The sequence below is a fragment of the Heteronotia binoei genome, chromosome 4 (assembly GCF_032191835.1).
Source record: "Heteronotia binoei isolate CCM8104 ecotype False Entrance Well chromosome 4, APGP_CSIRO_Hbin_v1, whole genome shotgun sequence".
NCBI lineage: Eukaryota > Metazoa > Chordata > Lepidosauria > Squamata > Gekkonidae > Heteronotia > Heteronotia binoei.
In genome coordinates, this window is record NC_083226.1 from 152,810,364 (window position 1) to 152,833,602 (window position 23,239).

The 23,239-nt window shown below is 43.4% G+C and overlaps 1 protein-coding gene and 1 long non-coding RNA gene across 2 annotated transcripts in view; both read right to left on the reverse strand.

Moving 5' to 3' along the window:
• Window positions 1–889: 889 nt before the first annotated feature.
• The window catches only part of LOC132569709 (uncharacterized), a 405,436-nt gene continuing 383,086 nt past the window's right edge, over window positions 890–23,239 (reverse strand). Inside the window, exon 2 of the long non-coding RNA XR_009555283.1 lies at window positions 890–1,570. This is a non-coding gene — a long non-coding RNA (uncharacterized LOC132569709). The remainder of the gene's footprint in view (window positions 1,571–23,239) is intronic.
• GHR (growth hormone receptor) overlaps window positions 4,688–23,239 on the reverse strand; it is a 208,888-nt gene continuing 190,336 nt past the window's right edge. Inside the window, exons 3-9 of the mRNA XM_060236040.1 lie at window positions 20,952–21,072; window positions 16,586–16,743; window positions 15,670–15,848; window positions 12,118–12,283; window positions 10,367–10,457; window positions 8,480–8,549; window positions 4,688–7,116 (exon numbers count right to left, since the gene is read on the reverse strand). Coding sequence (XP_060092023.1) covers window positions 6,124–7,116; window positions 8,480–8,549; window positions 10,367–10,457; window positions 12,118–12,283; window positions 15,670–15,848; window positions 16,586–16,743; window positions 20,952–21,072 — 1,778 coding nt within the window. The 3' untranslated portion in view covers window positions 4,688–6,123. The remainder of the gene's footprint in view (window positions 7,117–8,479; window positions 8,550–10,366; window positions 10,458–12,117; window positions 12,284–15,669; window positions 15,849–16,585; window positions 16,744–20,951; window positions 21,073–23,239) is intronic.

Here is a 23,239-nt window from a genome sequence, read left to right on the forward strand (position 1 = left end):
GGGGCACTTGCTTTGGGGGGCTGTAACTCGGCCCCTCTAAACCCTGTCCTCACCAAATCTGGAGGGCAGGTAGAGGAGAGTCAGCTGGAGACTCACTGTGTATTTCGCAGCTCTAGCTTACGGGGGGGGGGGGGGTTGGCATTCGTCTGCATCACAAACTTTATGAAATGAACCAGTTTGGTAAATGGGAAGATTCATGATGAGATCCCACGAACCGGGATGATCTTCCATTTTCCCAGTTCATGCCCATCCCTAGCCAGGACCTGAACACTGAAAGAAATTTGATATGATATTCAGATTGCCCACTCAATTTTGCTTGTTAAGATCCAGTTGGTGTCTCTATGAAGCTGATGTTTTAAGTCTCTTCTTTACCTTCTGAGGAATCCACCTTCTGAATTTCAGAATGATTTTGTCAGTCGGAGAACCTTGTGTGGGAGTCAGTGTCTCAGCAGAAGGAGACTATGTAGTCTTTGCTGTTTTTATTTTTATTTACTTCATTTTATTTCTTCCCAATGGGGACCCAAAAGCAGCTTATGTCATTCTGCAGCACCATTTTATCCCCACAACAACCCTGTGAGGTAGGTTAGGCTGAGAGTTTGTGACTGGCCCAAAGTCACCCAGTGAACTTCCATGACACTCTTTGGCAGAGAGTGTCACCAGGTTAGGGCCAGGACTGAAAAGGCCCTGGCTGAGGACAGCTGGATCTCCCTAGGGTCTGGATCACCAGTAAGTTGTTGTCAGTCGAATGCAAGGCTCTCCCAGGGACATATCAGAGATGGTCCTGCAGGTATGTTGGTCCCAGACTGCACAAGGCCTTAAAGGTGAATACCAAAACCTTGAACTGAGTTGGTACTCCATTGGTCAAATAAAGCATACAATGATACCAAGATGGATCCACGAAAATAAATTTATTAAACTTGGAGAAGAAATAACAACACTGACATGAGGCAAGTTAAATATAAACAGAAATACAACAGTTCTTCATATTAGAGTTATAATGGCTTGTGTAACCAGCAAGTACCAAAGTGACATTCTGAGACTGATTGAGGTATTTAACTAGTTTTTGGTGATTGAAATGCTCCATCGATACAGAAATATAGTATAAGGCTCATTTGCCCCCAACAAAGACTTACATAGCTTTAATGGCATTAGTGCTGAGAATTAAAGAAGGTGGCTGTCAGGAAAAAAAAATAAGTTGTAACACATCTGCAGAGTATCTAATACGATTTGTCTAAAAAATATAAGCCAAACACTGAATTTCCTAGTTCCATCCACTAAGAAGGCAATACCCTTGCTTATATTTGCCGTTTAGAAAAATAGCTTTAGTTAAAATAGCAAGTATGTCAGAAACATTGATTTCTGAAGTTATTTTCTGAACTATATTCTTCAAAAGTGCTTAAGCATAACAGAGCCTCTTGCTGTGATTTGGTTTGCATCTCAAGGCATGTTTTACATGATTCAGGATGTTGGGGTTTGTTTAAATTCACACCTGTCATCTTGAATTGTCATTCCCAGAGGTATAATAACCCCTTGGTCACAACTTAAGTTTTCAGTTTAAACTGGCTGCGACCTGGTTATGTGGAAGTAGAACTCTACTTGAGATATAGACTGTTAGTTCTGACAGGGTCATTAGAATCTGGCTACATACTACACTGATTAAAAAGCAGCAAGGTTCTGACTTTCGGGAAGAATAAGAAGCTGATGGTTTTTTCCTCCTGGTGTCTCTGATTCTCTCAGCTTATTTCCTTTTGCAATTGTAAAGAATGAGATGAGGGAAGATTAGTTGAGCAAGACAACACTGCCACAGGAGGTTGCAGCAGCTACAAGCATAGAAGGCTTCAAGAGGGGATTGGATAAAAATATGGAGCAGAGGTCCATCAGTGGATACTAGCCACAGAGTATAGATAGAACTCTGTCTGGGGCAGTGATGCTCTGTATTCTTGGTGCTTGGTGGGAGGCAACAGTGGGAGGGCTTCTAGTGTCCTGGCCCCATTAGTGCATCTCCTGATGGCATCTGGTTTTTTGGCCACTGTGTGAAAGAGTATTGGACTGGATGGGCCTGATCCAATATGGCTTCTCTTATGTTCTTAAAAGGAACATCCAATTGCTACATCTTTAGTATATCTTCAAGACAAACCCCTACGTCTTCATTGACTGCCAGAAGCCTGATGAATTCTTCCCAGTCAGCACCTGGCTATTTTCCATGTGACAAGTATAATGTGTAGGCAGGCTAACCTTCTAACAGGTGATCCTAAGCATTTAGAAGCAAGCCCCTTCAAGTTCAGTGAATCATGAGAACTGTCGATTAAGGCAAGCATTGGCAACTGATTGGCTCCAGATTTTGGACTTCACCTCCTTCTATTCTTAACAGTCTACTCATCCAACGCCAATGCAAACATCTCTCAAAAAGATGCCTATATCTTTAAATAGACCAGAGACAACTGTCCTGGCTTTATGGACTGTTATCAAGTTTGATGGTCTGTTCCTACCCTAAAAATAACAACAGTCTGGAGAAATAACCTCTAAGAGATCTTTTTCTCAGATTTAAACTCTTTTCTGGCCTGTTTACATAAGCAAGCCCCACAGGGTACGTACTAGTGTGAATATGCTAATACAGTCTGTAGCCATGGAGTTGGATTCCACCAAACATTTCCACTTGTGAAAAAGGCTCTTGGGCAAGCAGAAATGTAAGAAAGTAATAGACCTTGTACTACGCCAGGGATGCCCAATGTGGTGCCTATGGGCATCATGGTGCTCTCTAACAACTTTCCAGGTGCTCTCCAAGTGTTTTTAGTAAGTGGGCAGGGTCATGTGATTGGCCATTGGAGAGTTGATTGATTGTGCTAGGGTTGCCAATCCCCAGGTGGGGGCAGGGGATCCCCCGGTTTAAAGGCCCTCCCCCTGCTTCAGGGTCGTCAGAAAGAGGGGGGAGGGGAGGGAAATATCTGCTGGGAACTCTGTTATCCCTATGGAGATTTATTCCCATAGAAAATCATGGAGAATTGATCTGTGGGTATCTGGGGGCCCCCTGTTTTTTGGGGTAGAGGCACCAAATTTTCAGTATAGCATCCAGTGCCTCCCCCCAAAATACCCCCCAAGTTTCAAAAAGATTGGACCAGGGGATCCAATTCTATGAGCCTCAAAAGAAGGTGTCCCTATCCTTCATTATTTCCTATGGAAGGAAGGCATTGAAAAGGTGTGCCGTCCCTTTAAATGTGATGGCCAGAACTCCCTTTGGAGTTCAATTATGCTTGTCACAGCCTTGATCTTGGCTCCACCCCCAAAGTCTCCTGGCTCCACCCCCAAAGTCCCCAGATATTTCTTGAATTGGACTTGGCAACCCTAGATTGTGCATATTTTTTTTTTAAATGTTGCTTTTGCAGTAGCTGCCACCACAACACAAGAATCTTTGCTATGTGACGGCAGGTAAGCAGTGGCAGCCATTTTGTGGCCGGCTCTGCTTCCTGTGGCAACTCTTTTGTGGCAGGCTTCTACTGCTGAGCCTGCAATGCTGCACCATAATTTAAAAGGCTGGGGAACCCTGCACTAAGTCAATATGAATGCACCCTGTATTGCATTTTGACATGCACAAGGCATAGCATATTGCAGCAAGCCACCTCCTGATAATGACCTTCCTGGATCAAATCATAACCCACCTCCAAATCAGTCTATTTGGAGGTGCCTCAAATAGACATTTTGATTTTTATACACAGCATCATTGATTGGAAGGGGGGGGGATCAGTGATTGATCATATGGTTGCTCTTGTGCAAAGTCCTGTGCAAACAGAAATGCATTCAGTAAAACCTCTCTTCAATGATTGCTTGGCAGGATCTTACCCATGTTCATGACTCTAGATCAGGGGTGGCCAAACTTGCTTAACAAGAGCCACATAGAATGAATATCATATGTTTGAGAGCCGGGAGGGAGGAAAGGAAAGGAAAGGAAAGGAAAGGAAAGGAAAGGAAAGGAAAGGAAAGGAAAGGAAAGGAAAGGAAAGGAAGCAGGCAAATAGATGGGGGAGGGAGGGAGGGGTGGAAAGAAAGCAACTTCAAATGCATTCTCCAAGCTGCCAGCTGGCTTGTATAAGTGATTTAAAGAGACAAATGCCTTCTCCAAGCTGGCCAAGGGGGTGGTGGGGGCTTCAAGAGTCACAGAATATGTGTGAAAGAACCACATGTGGCTCCCGAGCTGCAGTTTGGCCACCCCTGTTCTAGATGAACTATTTCCAGCCCCGTGATCAAGGGGAGTTATATTGCTGTTCTATGCACCTTTTTGGCATACATTGCACATGAGTGTGCTCTACAGCTTGAAGTAGGGAACCTCAAAAGTTTGAAGCAGTAGGCTCTGACCTTGCAGCTCAAGTCTGACCTCAGGGATTCTGAAAGGAAGATACTGCAAATCTAGAGTAGGGCTGGCAGTTCTGGGTTGGAAATATCAGGAGACTTGGGGCGGTGGTGCCTGTGGATGGTGAGGTTTGGGGAGGGGAGAGACATCAGTGGCATATACTACCACAGAGTCCACCTTTCAAAGTGGTCGTTTTCTCTTGGTGAACGGATTTCTATCTCCAGCCAGCACCTGGAGGCTGGCAACCCTAAGGGATGCAGCTGATTACAAGTCAGGCCCTGGCCCTAGCATTTGCCTAGATGATCGCTGAAGAAACAAAGCACGGCATGCTTGCCAGAAACAGACCTTTGGGTTCAATTTAATGCATGTTGTTTACATTATTTAACCCTTACCTATGTAAACAAAATTTGAGATTGAAGACTATTAAGGCGTACCTTGAGAAAACAGATCAGTATAAATAAGGCTTAAGCCACACTACTTAAAAGCATTGCTACATATGCAGAATATGCAAAAAAGAGAGGAAAAAAGAAATGTGTATTGTTAACAATATTATGCTGATTTCCATAACTTCATTTGATTCAGAGCGTGAGCTTTAAACACATTCTGGAGTCCTGACTAGACTAAACTCTGAGTAGTTTTTGGAGACAGAATCTGATGGGAAGGTCAGTTGTTGCCGTGCTGCTTCTTGTGTGCTTCAAAACTCCCCATAAACGTGTGGTTGTGGTTCTGAAGATGTCCAAATCCATTTTAGTTCTTGCGGCTAGACAAGCTGTGTACCAAAGGTGTCAGGCCAACAGAAAGTCTTTGTTTTGTACATACTGCATTTTGCTATGAAGGATAGAAGTATGGATAGCATTTTAAGAATCAAATAGGTCCAATAAAGTATTATAGCAACTTTACACTGAGAATGCTCTGTAGATTTTTGTGGAGGTATAAAAACATTTTGTAAAAATTATTTCTTTCCCTTATATTCTTCTTGTGATTGCAGCAATGACTGCAAGCACGTACATTCTAGAGACGGATCATTATAATTAAACCAGAGTGTGCAGTGTGCATATAAAATATCCATCCCTGCTTGTCTAAAGTATTAAAATAGGTATATTTATATAAATCAAAATAAATGTATTTATCCAAACTACTTTTGCTTTCCTACATATTTTTCTTCAGTTCCCAGTATAAACATCTTGCCATTTGATGCAATTTCACATCAAACGTTCAAACTTCAAAAACCACCTATTAGCTTTTTGAACAGAGACAATTTATGGTACGTAACAAAGTCATCCAGTTTGAGAATGACCCCAAACCAACACCGACAATAACAAAAGACAGTCACTGCTACTGAAACCAGCCTCTGCAACACTTCAAAAGACGATATTTACAAAATACGGCAGCAATACTGTGACTGATTCAATATCTTAAAATAAAGAGGAAGGGGCCGCGTCCTCCCTTTCCCTTTGAAAATACTGAACACGTTTGTTTTGGTTTAAGCACACAAGCCCAAGCCAACTCTATGCCATTTAAATATATGGAGATCTATATATATGTCCCAATTCAAAGGCTCCAGTGTGCATGCGGGGGCTCTGACACGCATGTGGAGCTCCCCATAAATATGGCTATTCATTTCAGTGCTAAGAAATGCTTTGCAATTATGGAAAGTATTCCATGGCAATGGAATGAATCAGGGAGCCTCATTTTCCGAAGAGCTCCACATGTGCATCGGAGTCTCATGGAGGCATTTGGGAGGGGGGGGGGGTGTCACACCATTTTCCCCATGACAGCTATGGCAGGATTTTGTTCAGTTGGTCTGTGCTCACATAACCACATGATAAGAAGAATTCTTTGTCTGGCACAGAGAGAGCTGTAGCATTGAGCATGAAGCCTTGCGGAGATTGTACCACATGAATGGAGGTGTAGTCCGCCACAGGCATGTCAGAACTTTCAGCTTCTTCTGCTGCTGCTGCTGCTGCTGCTGCGGTGGTGTTCACAGCATTAGTGCTAAGGCTCTCTGCGGCGAAGTAAGCACCCTCGGGAAAGCTCTGCTCTGGAGCTGCTGGCTCAGCCTCTTCTTGAGGCGTCACAGTGACACATTTTTTCACATCCAACTCACAGAAATAGGCACTGTCCATGGCAAAATTTGGCTGGCACTGCGCAGTGGGTTCTTTCTGAACCTCACTCAGGGGTTTCCCCATCTTAATTTTTTGCCCTGGAGAAAGTACAACACTTCCTCCTGGCGTAATGTCACTGACTTGAGTGTAAAAGTCAATGTTTGCGACTGAACTCTGGTTGCTTAGCTGGGTTTGGACAGGAGGGCTGGTTACCTCAGAGCTGTTATAAACATGGGTTTTTGGTTGCTGGTTTTCTGGTGAATTATCAGTTGGCAGCTGGGTATTCGAGTTGTCCAGACCTGACATTGGTTTCTCATTGTCTTTTTGATCAAGGCACAAGAGATCCTCTTCTTTTTCATTTGCCTTTTTGGACTGACCAATGTCCGAGGTACCATCGCATGTATCACTTGCACTGAAATCGGTCTCTGGGATATCTGGTTCACAGCAGCTGGCCCGCCCAGAATCATCGTCCCGCACTCCAAGACAACTATGAGACTTCAGGTGGTCGTCGCCAAGAAGCCTGTCAGTATCAGACCCTCCAGTTCTCTCTTCAGCATCGTCTATATCCAGCTCAATGAATTCAACCCAAGAGTCATTTCCATACAGTGGTGGTATGTAAGTACCATGACAGGCTAGGATGGAATTGACTTCATCAAGTTTTCCTTTCTACAAAACAAAATTTTAAAAACTGTTATGAAAGGAACAATTGTTTATTTTTATTTTTTTTATATTTACTTAAGAGGTGGGATCCCATCCAAAAATCTCCACTAATAGAGGGACCTGTATCAATGGCAAAGGGGCTGCCCTGCCTCCACACTCTTTCTGCAGCTCAAAATGCTCCCATAAAGGCATGTATCCCCCAAAAGGGGGAACAAGGACCCTCAAGGAACAGCATGAGAGAGAACTGGAAATTTGCTTTGGGAGGGGGTAATGGATAAACATTGTGCCCTCCTGTCCATCAGTGAAAACTTCTATAGGATCCAACCCAAAGCATTTATATCCTCCCCTTTCAAATATGCAATGGGAAGAAATATGCGAGGGGGGGGGGGGGACTCACTCAAGGTGTTGAACTTGAAAAAAATCACAAAAAAAATCATAATAAAATTTACTAAAAGCAAGTAAAATTCAACAACTGCTTTAGAAAATAAAGAATCAAAATATAGCAACTTAGTAAAAACATTCCGTAAACACAGCATGCAGTAGCGACATCCAAAACTGTTAAGTTTACTCATTGCCAAATATTCATAGGCTGGAAGATGGGGAGTAAGGGGCACAACAACTGAAAAAAAAATCCAGTCCTTTGTCCTTGCCAATTGCTTAGGCAAGTGAGGCATCTGTTGAATACCTCTGAGGATGGCTACATTCAGAAGAGAGGTGGTGGCGCTTCAGATACTCTGGTCCAAAATCTTTTTAAGACTAATCCATGGAAGATCCAATCTGTTCTGTGTTCAAGCAAACAGTGCACCATCAAAGTACCTTTTTCTGCCTGCTCCAGTCAAAATGGTTATTCAATTATAGGTGGTTTATACATATAAGAAATGTTCTCTCTAAGCTGTGGAGTCTTGGGAGCAAAAATTCTATTTTGTGAGCTACTGGCATTAAAGTTGTGAGCTACTGCATAAATTAGATTGCTCTGTGACAAAAATGTGTGTGCCAGAGGCTAAAAAACTGTGAACTTGCTCACACTAACTCAGCTTAGCGGTAACACTGCATATAAGGCCAATGGAAGATTTGATTCCACAAACCTATTGTAGAAATAAGTGAATAACCCTAATTTATTTAAAACATTTTTGCGCTGCCTTTCCACCCAAATGAGATCCCCAAGTGGGAGAACATGAAAACACCTGAACATTAAAATAGCATTTAAAATAATACAGAAAATAAAACAATTCAATAAAAATATACAAACACATAACAGTGAAACCAAGGAGGAGGTTCTTAGTTGTTAGCTAGCGCATCATTTTTGAATGTTTATGTCACATGCTATTGTAATAATGATCACTGCCAAAGTATAACATCTTCAAATTACCTTTAAGAGGTCTGGATCAATCCCTTTAATTTTGGGAACTGGAACAGGAGGAAGAATCAGTATTTTTAACCTTGAAAAGAAACATTCACATTTAATTTAAGAGCTCTGAAATAGTACATCAGGAATGACTATGCAGAAAATTTTAAATGTTTATATATCACAAACTCGACTGATGCCACATCGTAAGAGGGGGCTTTACATTTTTGACTGCTCCCCCATGTTACCGCCCAAATTCTCTGAAAACAGAAGACTAGTACATATGAAAGAAGAGTATATCTCTTTTTTTGTTCATGGCCCACCTACTCCTGAGGAACATTCCCACTACAAACAGAATAGGCAACTCCAGCGTAGTACTCCAGTTTTTTGACTGATGTTGTTATTTGCTCTTGTTATCAAAGTAGAAAGAAACTAACAAGAAAGATACAAGAGCAGAGGTCCATCAGTGGTTATTAGCCACAGTATATTGTTGGAACTCTCTGTCTGGGGCAGTGATGTTCTGTATTCTTGGTGCTTGAGGGGTGGGGGGAACAGGAGGGCTTCTAGTGTCCTGGCTCAACTGATGGACCTCCTGATGGCACCTGGTTTTTTGGCCACTGTGTGACACAGAGTGTTGGACTGGATGGGCCATTGGCCTGATCCAACATGGCTTCTCTTATGTTCTTATCAAGAAAAAGTCATGAAACAGAGCAGCTGAGAATGAATTTGGTGAGGAAGGTGTAAACTGACATGGCTCTAGTCATCTTGCCCTTTCCTCTTATGCCATTCCTTCCTAGGAAATTTGGACAAAACTGTTTGTACATTTCCCCTTGTATCTTGAAATAAAAAAGGGTTAAAGATTTATTTTTCCCTAGGAAAGGTGGGAATTCAGAAAAGGAGCAGGGCAAATTCAGGGTTTTTTTTGTAGCAGGGTTTTTTTTTTTCCTTTGCATATTAGGCCACATACCCCTGATGTAGCCAGTCCTCCAGGAGCTTCCAGTAGGCTCTGTACTAAGAGCCCTGTAAGCTCTTGGAGGATTGGCTACAACAGGGGTGTGTGACTTAATATGCAAAGGAGTTTCTGCTACGAAAAAAGCCATGGGTTAATTTCTGAAGGCATTATCCTCATACAGCATTGCTCTTTTACACCCCTTTTAGCCACAAAATTGATCTGAAATGGTACAATCAGGAATTCTACTTCTTTCCTTCTGGATAATTTGACTCTGAAGGAGGCAGTAGATTCCTCAGATGAAATAATGGTTTTACCACTTGTAATTCATTACATTCTTTATTATATTCTAGGGTAGCCACTGGAGTTTTGGTATGCATTCAGGACATGTATAATACTGAGTAATCCCCAGTCTTTAAACATCCTGAGGGAATCCTAGTAAATATTTAAGCAACTGAGAGGTATAATTCTAATGAGTGACAGCCTGCACTGAAACCTGGACAAAAATGGAATGTATAATTAATATGGAACTTAAATGTATACCTTTTCTAGACATTGCAAGTGGTGTAAAGGCATCACAATCCGCCTTTAATGCTTTTTAAATTAAAACAGTTGATGTTTAACTATCAGGATATGTATGTTTGTTCTTTGTTCTGGTTTAAAAACCTATTGATGATGGCTAATAAAGGCTTCACTGTCAGGTTCAATGCAACAGCCTTCACTCTAGTTTTCAAGCACTTCCCATGACTTATGTATTACACAGCTTTTGTTATCATCTTACAGAATTGAGTCTCTTGGAAAGTCAGGATCTGTCCATCCCACCTTTGTTTTCATCTACCACCAGCAGCAGGATTAATTTTATTTTACTGAATAATGGTAGAAAATGTATTAATTGATGGGGTAGGAAGAAAGATCACACTCTGAAAAGTATGAGAAACAATCTGTCCAGGTAGCAAACTCACTTCTGTTGTTTAGAAAAGAGGATAACTGATAGCATCACCATCACACCAAGGGTTCCAAAGGCTATTACCAAAGACCAAGGGACTCGAAATTCTGAAAAACAAAACAACAAGAGAGTTCTTTATATTAACTGTGAAAGATTCCTGCTTGACCATGCTGGATTATTTTGGTTGCCTAGTTTGCAGGGGTGGAAACTAGTCAAAGGGTCAAAATTCCAAAAAACTGGCTCCAAACTGACAAAAAATCGACAGATGACTGGACAATTTAAAGTATCTGGCCTCCACCATTCCCATAGCCAGCCATCATACACCTTGAAAAAATATATATTAAGATAGCATAATGTTTTCATTATTGTGCAAAATTTAAGGCAATTCCCCCCCCCCCTTTAAAAATAATCACATACTGCAGATAATAAATCAACAAAACAGTTTTGGGCTGGGGTACTTTGATGACAAAAGTTAAAAACATCAATAAATGTTATGACCTAGCCTCTAAAAGAAAGCAATGTAGTATCTAGGTGAGCCTGAAGAGGAAAGACATTCCATAAATGAGGTACAACCACTGAAAAAGCTGTCTCTGATTGCCACCTGCTTTACCTACTATGCAAACAGAACTTTGCTATTTATTTGCATCGTTTCTTTGGGCCTTGCTAGTCTTTCAAGGCAACAAGGAGCTGAAGAAGAAGAAGATATTGGATTTATATCCCGCCCTATATTCTGAATCTCAGAGTCTCAGAGCGGTCACAATCTCCTTCACCTCCCCCCTCACACCATAACAGATGCCCTGTGAGGTAGGTGGGGCTCTTACAGCAGCTGTCCTTTCAAGAACAACTCCTACAAAAGCTATGGCTGACCCAAGGCCATTCCAGCAAGTGCAAGTGGAGGAGTGAGGAATCAAACTTGGTTCTTCCAGATAAGAGTCCATTTACTTAACCACTACACTAAGCTGGACAAGGCATGGCAGCCCTGAATGAGAAATTGTCACCACTGGATACTTGAAAGAGGAGAAAGCCTCACAAAAGATTAGTGCCACACTTCACTTCCTATCTGTTACTATGAGACTGATAAAGGACTGGATACTCAGCTGGAACCAGCCGCAACAGAATTGGGACTACTTTCCTCACCCAGTCAAGGTTTTGATTAAAAAGTCAGGTCTATTTTCTCTTCCATAACATGGCTCTTTCTAAGGTACACAGGAGAAACTCCCTTGAGCTACCCCAGGAACGCAAAAGTTTTCTGGATTCTCAACAAACAATCCCCCCCCCCCCTCAAAGAGCAACCTTTTGGGGCTTTTTCATCTTTCCTTCTTGTGTCCAGGACTTCACTGAAAAACACATGATGTGGACATCTGAAAGCTCACCATAAAACAAAAAAAAATCCTTTCAGACAATAACTACAGCTCAGCTTCACTTTAAAGAGAACACCATGTTTGATTCAGGTGTACCTGTCATGCTGCAAACTCTATTAGTATCCAGCCTCTGCTAAGGTTTGATTGAAATCCTCAGAGTATTTATTCACACATACTCAATCCATGTGACATATAGTAAAATGGAGGAGGCGGGGGAATACAAGCAGTGTGCATTGTGCCCTGAAAACATTAGATGGACTGAGTGAGCCACACAGTCACGCTCTTAATTACTAGGAGAATCTGAGCCCACAACTAAGATGCAAATAGGGAGAAAAAAGTATTTTAAGATGAGTAAAGTTAGACTTGTGTCCAGCAGCAGAGCTTGCAATACCTTTTTCTCACTTACCTTCCTCGCATGGCACCAGACCCATTGCACCAAAAGACACATAAAGTATTTCACTGAACTCTCCATACAAGTCAGACGATCCTTTCGCTCGGATTCGTATCTCGTAATCACGACAAGTCTTCAAAGCGTACACAGGAAGCTTTGTTGTTGACACCAGTGTCTCCAGCTGTAATGATAAATTCAGTGTTGGCAACCAGCGTGGTTTAACAGTTAGGGTGTCGGACTAGGATCTGGGAGACCCTGGCTAGTGGTATGCAGGGGTATACTACCACTGAAAAAACCTACATGAATTTGTGTCCATCCCTTTTTAAAAGCCATTTAGGCCGGTGACCATCACTACATCCTGTTGCCTGCTCATAAACAAATGCCTCTTGAGCAGAACAGCCTTAAGAGAACTTGTGGCTGACCCAAGGTCACATCAGTAGATGTATGTGGAGGAGTGGGGAATCAAACCCGGTTCTCCCAGATAAAAGTCCATACACTTAACCACTACACCAAACGTAACCACCACACCAAAATTTATTTCATACATAGTTGAAATAAACAGTATAACCATCCTCTGAATCAGAGGTGTCAAATGTGCATCCCATAGGCCATATCCAGCCCCTGGAGGCCTGAGCAACTCACTGTTGTTTGCTTTCTCCTCCCTCTCTCTCACTGTTTTCTGCATTACAGCTTGCTTTGCCAGGCTTGCTCAATCACACAGGATCTACAGAACAAAGCCTCTATTTTCTCCATTGGTTGAGATTCCTCTCTTGGAGAGGAAGAGATTGCTTTGTCAGGCTCTCTCAATCACAATCACAGAGCTATTGAGCCAAGCCTCTCTTCCTTTTATTGGCTCCTCCCCCTCCTCATCCCCTGGAGATGAAGGGAATCTACATCCTATACATTTCTACAAAAACCCAACTTTCTAGGACCTCAAGACTCTGATTGTTTCAGTTTATTGCAAAGACAATCTAAACTACCATCTGAGTATTCAGGCTTTGCTGACTTATACTGTGAAATGCAGGATACTTTTGTTATGAGAGAATTATGTATGCCAGTAAGGGCTGTTATTACAGACTGGAGTTCCACTGATATCACACAGTGCACAATTTGATTTGATGAATACAAGACAATGAGCCATAATTGTCAGTTAATACTATGCAATTAAAGGAAACATTGTTTTGATCTCTAAGGATCTCTAATCAGGAATTAATAATTTTAAAGTTCTCAGGTCATCCGAACAATATATTTGAAATTCATTAATCCCCACTGAGATTATAGCAGCTGTAATTAAGCCAGCTTGTAAAATCTTAAATGGGGATAAAAGGAGGGTGTGGTGATCATTAAAAGAGCTGGAAAAAATGTTAATAGCAATACTGCAAATGAATTTTCTAAAATGAAAACACAATATTGTTTCTGTAGGGACCAAACAATGAATTGACGCTTTACTGTTTTCACTGCAAATTCAGCGTGGACAAGCAATGCCAAGATTTTAGCAGCTGCTTCCCCTTGACTGGTTTTTTTGCAAATGTTTTATGCATACTGTTAGAAATGGTTGTTTATCTACAGGCTAGGATTGCAGCTAGTCCAGTGCTACTCTGCTGTTGTACCACCAGAAATCAATATGCAGTTCAGAATATTTAGTAGTTGAATTATATGTTTAAGAACATAAGAGAAGCCATGTTGGATCAGGCCAATGGCCATTCCAGTCCAACATTCTGTGTCACACAGTGGCAAAAAAACCCCAGGTGCCATCAGGAGGTCCATCAGTGGGGCCAGGACACTCCCACTGTGCCCCCCAAGCACCAAGAATACAGAGCATCACTGCCCCAGACAGACAGTTCTATCAATACCCTGTGGCTAATAGCCACTGATGGACCTCTGCTCCATATGTTTATCCAATCCCTTCTGGAAGCTATCTATGCTTGTAGCTGCCAACCCCCCCCCCCCCCCCATGGCAGTGATTTCCATGTGCTAATCACCCTTTGGGTGAAGAAGTACTTCCTTTTATCCATTCTAACCCAACTGCACAACAATGTTTGTAGGGAGAGTGCCCACGAGTTCTTGTATTGTGAGAAAGGGAGAAAAGTACTTCTTTCTCTACTTTCTTCATCCCATGCATAATCTTGTAAACCTCTATCATGTCACCCTGCAGTCGACGTTTCTCCAAGCTAAAGAGCCCCAAGTGTTTTAACCTTTCTTCATAGGGAAAGTGTTCCAACACTTTAATCATTCTAATTGCCCTTTTTTGCACTTTTTCCAATGCTAGAATATCATTTTTGAGGTGTGGTGACCAGAATTGTACATAGTACTCCAAATGAGGCTGCACCATCGATTTATACAGGGGCATTATGACACTGACTGATTTGCTTTCAATTCCCTTCCTAATAATCAGCATAGCATTGGCCTTTTTTATTGCAGTTGTACACTGACTCAACATTTTCAGTGAGTTATCTACCATGACCCCAAGAACTCTCTCTTGGTCAGTCTCTGCCAGTTCACATCCCATCAACCTGTATTTATAGTTAGAATTTTTGGTCCCAGTGTGCATTACTTTGCACTTGGCCATGTTGAACTTAATTTGTCACATTGATGCCCACTCGCCCAGCCTTGACAGATCCCTGCGGAGTGCCTCAGAATCCTCTCTGGTTCTCACCACCCTGAAGAATTTAGTGTTATCTGCAAACTTAGCCACTTCACTGCTTACTCCCAACTCCAGATCATTAATGTTTCAAGCAAGTGTGCCTGTCCACAGTTGTTAGACTAACCAGATGTTTCTGTTGGTGGACAAAGCATTAAGAAGGTTGACTAAGAAGTCCCATTTTATGGTGGTGGGCTCTCCTTCCTTGGAGGTTTTAAAACAGAGGCTAGATGGCCATCTGACAGCAATGAAGATCCTGTGAATTTAGGGGGAAGTGTTTATGAGTTTCCTGCATTGTGCAGGGGGTTGGACTAGATGACCCTAGAGATCCCTCCCAACTCTATGATTCTATACAATAGGACTTACTCCCAGGAAAGTGCTTTTAGGATTGCAGCCTGTGTCTACCTTATAATCAAACCTCTGTCCAACAGACAAATGTACATGCCAATAGCGAAGGTCCATTCTGCAGTCTTTCAGTAGTCTAGAGCAGGTTTAACATAAGAACCACATAGAATAAATGCCTGATGTTTGAGAGTCACAAGATATGAATGTCAGCTGTTTGAGAGCAGGAAGGAAGGAAGGAAGGAAGGAAGGAAGGAAGGAAGGAAGGAAGGAAGGAAACAAAGAGACGGGGGAGGGAATGTTGGAAAGAAAGCAACTTTAACTTAAAATGCATTTTCCAAATTACCAGCTGGCTTGGCAACGTGATTTAAAGAGACAAATGCCTTCTCGAAGATTGCTGACAGAGTGCTGGGGGCTTTGAGAGCTGCACAATATGTGTGAAAGAGTCACATGTAGCTTCTGAGCCACAGTCTGGTCACCCCTGGTCTAGGGCTTCACTCTGATCTTCAGGTCAAGAATCAGGATATCCTCTGAATGAGAATGGAGCTTTAGGGGTTCTCCGGCTCCTCTCCTCCCATACATACCTCATTCCATTTTGTCCCATTGACATCTTTGTACTGCAGCTGATATTGCAGAGTGACCCATCCATTTCGAACATCTGCTGATGGTGGAGGCTTCCAAGTGACTTCAATATCTGTATAGATGCCTATTGGGCTTGTGTTTAGCACACTCCAGTTGAGTCCAATGGGTGGGTCAGGGATGACTGTGAATTAAAACACAAATGTTTTCCAAGGAGCACAGAAAAGATCTTTTCTAGTATGAACTTCCTCTCTGGATATCTCTCCCACAAGGAACTTGGGAGACTTCTCCAGAAGGCCTTGTGACACCACAGAGTAACCTGAGGCAATCTCTCATGTATTAGTAAAAGGAGTCAAAAATGGCCTTCTGGCAGCCGTTAGCCCTGCCTCATTGTCCACAGACTTGGTATGAAGGCAGAATGTGTGTGAACATAAGTGTGTGAGGATGGAGAGATAGGGGATAAGGTATGATAATAGTGTCCTTAGCAGGAGAGACACCACAGGGAATTTTGCTCAAGGCCCACCAAAACCAGCAGCTAGCTCTGGACATGTTGAAACCAGGGTCAAGGTGAAGGGACAGAAGGGTGTAGTGGTGAGGAGTGGAACTTGGCAATAAAATGATACAGGTTGTGTGTGTGTGTGTGAGAGAGAGAGAGAGAGTGAGTAGGAACTGGGGAAACTATGAGTACTTGTTTCTGGGATAATCTAGGATGTGCAGAAGAGGAAGCCACAATGTCATAAAATGTGGCAGAAAACATATGTTGCTTTCCAATTTTTGACATCTGAATGTTTGTAGGGAGAATAAACAGATCTGCTCAAATGTGTAACTACATTTAGTTTTCAAATTAATATGCATCAAGAAACTTTGTGTATAGCAGTATTTTTAAAAAAGCAGAATATATAGTACATAATAAAAGTATACCTATTTCTTCAACATTTAAACATTTTTCATCATATGTTTGATTTCCACTTATCAGCTTGATACAATAAGGAACCCAAACAGAGGTGTACGTTCTGTTGAAGTAACAGCTGTTTTCACCGGCAGTTACATAATCAGGACATTCTTTCCATTCATTTGGCCTAGAAGACAGCAAAATTATAATGAAAAATGCATGTATCATGAACATTCTAAGGAAAAAAAATACATAGGAGTTGAAAAAAATATTCTTTTAACCCCACCCCCATCAAATAAGCTAATTTGAATTGTATGTTTATATTACCTCATGCAAGTAGCCATGACATTCCACTCTGTTTTCCTAAAGTAAATTCTCTAATGTGTTGTTAAACAGTTGAAGGGATATGGCAAATATCTTTTATACCAGGAATAAGGCCCATTGTGGGGGGAAAATACCATGGGCTCTAGAAAGAGGCTCTGGGTGAGTGCCCCCTCTTGCTGTCTTCCCCTCCTCCCATCCATCAAGGCATTCACTCCCCCCCTCAGTATCTTTCCACCACCACCTCTTCCTCTCAACTACCCCTGTACTCTTGGCATGCTGCTACCTCCCACAAGTGACATTCAGTCACCTGAACCCTTACTGTCTTCCCACTCACTCAGCAGCTGAAACAGATGCTGGCTCCCCACCTGCAAGTGTGTGTTTAATAATAATAATAATTTTTATTTATATCCCGCCCTCCCCGCCGAGGCAGGCTCAGGGCGGCTCACAGACATGGAAAGTGCCATGATTACAGCAATACATTATACAATAAAATACATTAAAATACATTTAATTAATTAATTAATTAATTAATTAATTAAAACCATTACAATTAAGGTGCTATAATGCAAGACATATCAGATGTATATCAGATGGCTGGATGTTATTTCAGGATTCAGTCTTGAAGGCCATTTGAAAGAGGATGGTTTTGCAGGCCCTGCGGAACTGATTATAGTCCCACAGGACTCGAACCTCCGCTGGTAATTGGTTCCACCAGTGAGGATTTTGGGAGCTAGATCTCAGTGCTCTCTGGGGAATATATGGAGAGAGGCGGTCCCTAAGGTAGACAGGTCCTCGGCCATATAGGGCTTTAAAGGTAATAACCAGCACCTTGTAACGAACTTGGAACACAATTGGCAGCCAGTGCAGCTTCCGCAACCTAGGCTGCACGTGCTCCCACCGAGGTAGTCCCACTAGCAGCCTGGCTGCTGCATTCTGCACCAGCTGCAGTTTCCAAGTTCGGTACGGGGTAGCCCTATGTAGAGGGCATTACAGTAGTCCAACCTCGAGGTGACCGTTGCATGGATCACTGTTGCTAGGTCGCCGTGTTCCAGGAAAGGGGCCAACAGCTTCGCCCTCCTCAGATGGAAAAAGGCGGCTTTGGCAGTGGCAGCTATCTGTGCCTCCATTGTCAAGGAAGGCTCCAGAAGCACTCCCAAGCTTTTGACCCTGCGCACTGGTATCAGCGACGCACCGTCAAAGGCTGGTAGGGAGATCTCCTCCCCTGGTCCACCGCGGCCCATGCAAAGGACCTCTGTCTTCGCTGGATTCAACTTCAGCCCACTCGACTTGATCCACCCTGCCACGGCTTGCAACGCTCGGTCCAGGTTTTCAGGGACGTCTCCAGTCCAGCCGCCCATCAATAGATAGAGCTGGTTGTCATCAGCATACTGGTGACAACCCAGCCCGTACCCTCGGGCAATCTGGGCAAGGGGGCGCATGAATATGTTAAACAGCATCGGGGAGAGAACTGCCCCTTGAGACACCCCACAATTAAGTAGGTGCCTCTGGGACACCTCTCCCCCAATTGCCACCCTTTGTCCCCGACCTTCAAGGAAGGAGGAAAGCCACTGTAAATCTAGCCCCCGAATTCCTATGTCGGCGAGGTGGCGGGTCAGCAGCTGATGGTCGACCATATCGAACACCACCGATAGGTCTAGCAACAGCAATACCGCCGAGCCGCCTCGGTCCAGATGCCGCCGGAGGTCATCCATGTGCCCCCCTGTCTGTAGTAGCTCAAAGTCCTTATAAAAGGCCCAGAATGGAGATAACAAAGAATTATGGGGTGTGAAGGGGCATAACAACAGTCACACGGACGCTGAAACTCAGTATTCCTTTTGTTTGCAGTGCATTTTTGCCAGCTTTTCCTGTCATATTCAGCCTTGCAGCATTGAGCATCAGTATGAGCTTGTGGTGCGATCTGGGGTATTCTGCTTGGCTTGGTGGTATTATGGTATACTACTAATGTGGCTGTTTTCTGTAGGGGAATTGATCTGACTTCAGCTTTCTATCTCCTCCCCCCTCTCTGCAGCCTATACTTAGGAAAAGTACAGTCATTCTCCAGAGTAGACCAAAGCAGCTTACATTATTTTCCTCTCCCCCTGGAGAAGTTGTAATTCTGAGTCATCTCCAGCCCTCACCTGGAGATTGGCAGCAATGGCCAGTCTTACCTCAGAGACAGACACATCTCTGATGCTTCTCTATGTCGAGTGGCTGCTGGGAGGCTGGCTTTGTGGGCAACTGAGGGCAGAGGGCTACTGCTGGTGGCTGGTCCAAAGCCGCTCCGAAGGGTACGGTAGAGCATCAGGGCCCTGTGTGAGGGCGTGGAAAGTCACAGAAGACAGATGGGGTGTGCTGGGAGGTCATCTGTGTGGGCTGTTGATGGGGTGGCAGAGGTCTGTTGCTTTGTGAGGCCACAGCAGAGTGGCAGCCCTTTCTGAGACCAGTTGACAGAGAGGACACAGAGAAGCATTGGAAATGTGGTTGTCTTTGAGGTAAGACTGCTTTTGGCAGTTTGTACAACTATCCTGGGCCTGCAGTAGGCTGGGGCAGGGGAGTCAGCCAACGGGAGGCCAGAGATGCTGACTGAGCCATGATAGGCTAATGGTTTATGAAATGCACGGAATGTACCCTAAATCAATGGGAGAGCTCCATTTGGGCACCCCACAAGAGAATTATCATCTATGACAGTGGTTCCCAACCTTTTTGGCACCAGGGACCAGTTCTGTGGAAGACCATTTTTCCACGGTCTGGTGGGGGAGGGTATGCTGGGTTTTTTGCCACCCCAGGCTCCCCCCCTGCCCCATCCCTGCCCCTCATGGGGGTCTTTAAATGAGGGGTAAGTGAAGGTCACTGCTGCTATGCCCCTTCCACCCATCTGGGACCTGCGTAGGTGAAAGACAGGTAGACAAAAGGGGCGGCGAGCCTGCTCTGCCTCTTTCAGCGAAAGGGTTGGCAGGGTTGCTCTGCCTCACTCCATGGCCCGGTTGCTAACAGGCCACGGACCAGTACTGGTCCACAGTCACTATGCCTCCCAACAACCAAGCTGCTGCCGTGGCTCCTTTAAAACTTTCCCACTGGCTTCTAACTGGCCAAACAGCAGGGAGAAGCAGCACTGGGGGTGAGGGAAGGTGTTGGAAGAGATTTCTCCCTGCAGTCTGGCTGGCTAGAAGGTGGTGGGAAAGTTTTGAAAGGACAGCTGAGCCTGTGTCTACAGATGCGTGTAAGTGGATGAGAAGACTCCTTCTCACCACTGTCTTTGTAGCCAATGGCTACACTCACACAAACACACATTTGCAGCCAGTTTCCAACTCTTTTTCTCTCTCTTTCCTAAATGCCATTTTTAAAAAAGAAATTAGACTTCTAATGAGATGCTTTCCCCACAAGTCCTTTTCATTTCCTACATGTAGGGCACTTAGAGATCAATTCTGCTCTGAATTCCACTATGGTCTATTCAGTGGGGTTTACTCCCAGGAAAGTATCTTTAGGATTATACTGTTAAACACCTAGTTGGATCCTGGACAATGAAAAAGAAGTTTTGATAGTTTTCTGTCTGTCTTTGCTCCCCCTTCCTTCCACCCCAAAAGAGGAGGAGCAGCCCTGGAGCGGGAAGCAAAAACTCTCTGTGAGGGCGTTAGGGCTGCCAAGGCCCCGGGCTGGGTGGAGGTTCTCTATGGTTTTCCTGGACGCTCCAGCAATTTGGGAGGGAAAACTCTATGGTACAATAGATTCCCCCCCCCACCAGAGGACACGGGGGACTTGGCAACCCTAGTGTGCATGTTTGTGTCTGTGTGAGAAAGAGAGGGAGGGAGGGGGGAAGGAAGCAAGAGGCAGGAAACAGGAAGCAAAGGGCCACTGAGGGAGCCGGGGAAAAGACAAACTACTATTTGGTTGCAGGAGCAGCCCTGGAAAAGGAAATAGGAGAAGCAAATTGCTTGGGGGATGGATTTGAGCCCTGTGCAGGCCAGATGCAGCCCACAGGCCGCATGTTTGACACCCCTGATCTATGTATTTCTGGTTCCATGGATTTAATCTTAGACAGCAATCTCATGTGCATGATTGACTTGTCTTTACCTTTTTATATATAGCAGTTGAATGTTTTCTGGGGCAGTCAAATTGTAAAAATCGCCATTGCTCCAATAGCAAGCAAATGTTTCCATTTCAGGTGATCTGCATTTAACAATATATGGTTCTCCTGAAAGGAAAGAGAAAGAAAATATTAATTATATTCCTAAAGTTAAAAAAGTACAGAAACTGATTAATTAAAAGAAAATAATTTGAAATGATGCATGTTCATGCCATGTGATGTCAACTAAGTGGCGCTATAAATTCCTCTTGTCATCAATTTGTCAATTCTGTGTATTACATTTGTTACCAAATTGACTATAAAAAGATGCATATGGTCAAAGAATTGTCAATTCTGTGTTGCCCAAATAATATTTAAATTGACTTTTCTCACTCATGCAATCTTCTCAGATACTTCCTGGGAGGTGCCAGTAGGCTATTTTCCTAATGGCATTTCTAAAATATGATTATGAAAAACGAGTCTGACCCCACTTTCTTGAGAGATAGGGTATTACAAGGGTGGTGTGATATAGCTAGGTCCATTGAAAGGGAAATATTTAAAAAAAAATATCTGTGTCATTACACACATTCAAGAAGAACATCTCGCAAACAATAGACTTCTAAAGCAGGAAGCACAACTGCTAGCCGTGTATCACATTCCCAAAGCCGACAGAATTCTGAGAATGTTTCAGTTTGAGTCACCTTTAGTTAAAGATTCCCATTTCTTTATCTGAGCTTTTGTTCGTTTGTTTGCTTGCTATTGATTCCATGCCTGGCCATTCACTCCCATCAGCCTGCTATTGATATAGGGAATGGAGGGCTTGAAATCTGTCACATTTTATCCTGTCCCCTTGCTCCATGAGGCTTAAAGTGCCATAGACGGTTTCCTCCTCACAACCTGTGAGGTGGATTATGCTGAAAAGAGAACATCTGGTCCACTTGGTGAACTTATTGGCTGAGTGGTGCTTGGAATTCAGGTGTTCCTGGGCCTAGTTTGACAATCTCAGGGGCATCACACTCATTTGTTATGAGGGCTGGATCTGATATAAATGAGACCTTGTTGGGCCGGGCAATGTCAGGTTGGGCTGGATCATGTCGAGCCAGGCCATGTGTATACCTATTTAAAATTAGGTAGCAAAGATATAAGCTTTATAAAGGACACAGACAAACACGATTTATATATATATATACATACATACACACACACACCCTTAAAACATGCTTAAAACATTAGCATTTGTTGGTATTAAAAGTGCTTTCTTTTTATCTCTCCCATGGGATCCAGGGAACTGGGCAAAGGAAGTTCTGGCTCCTTCCTTCCTTCCCCAGGGGACCAGGAAGGGGAAGTAAAAGAGGCTTGGCTCAGTAGCTCTGCCTTCCCCCCTTCCTCCCCAAGGGAGAAACCCCAGCCAACGGAGAAAATAGAGGTTTTGCTCTGTAGCTTCTGTGCGATTGAGCAAGCCTTTCAAAGCAAGCTGTTATGCAGAAAGAAGCAAGAGATAGGGAGAAGGAAGTAGATGACAGCCAGTTGCCTGGGGGCCTGATAGGAGCCCTCTGGGGGCCTGATTCGGTCCCTGGGCTGCATATTTGACACCCCTGACCTAGCTGCTAATTACAATGGCTACCATTTATCTCTGTTTCTGTCCATTAGCCCGCCCTGGCTTCAGCTAGAGGACCAATGCCTTTTAAATCTGAAACTGAAACACACCTCTACACACCCACTTCATGTTGTGCATAAACCCTGCAGGATTAATAGCACAAATGATACATTTCCCCTTATTCAGATATAGGTGTTAGCACTTGTTGGATTAAAAGGTGCTTTCTTTTGATATATGATATATAACTTTTGATATATGATATAAAATAACACTGATGTTGGAAATTTCCCGTGTTCATAATCTATGCTGGAGCATTAGACACAAACGATAGGCTACCTGATAACAAAGTAGGAGAACTGATAATTTCCACTCTGTATTTAACTGATGCTTCACAGTGGGTCTTTGTTATTTCAAATGGCTCCCTCAGTGCTTAAGCCAATCTCTTGGGAAATCCTTTATTTCTCACCCACCAACCTCGACCCCCCCCCTACTTTAAAGGATGCCACTGCCACATTAATTCAGTCTCCTATATACCTTGTAAAATTACTAAAATGTGTAGCTGAACCATTTGAGCACTGAACAACAGACACCAAAAATTAAAGGGCACAGTTATTAATCCCTGCAGTTCACAGTGCAAAATTTAAACCACTGGAAATCAGGGGCGTAGCTAGGGCTTCGGGGGCCTGGGGCGCAAGATTT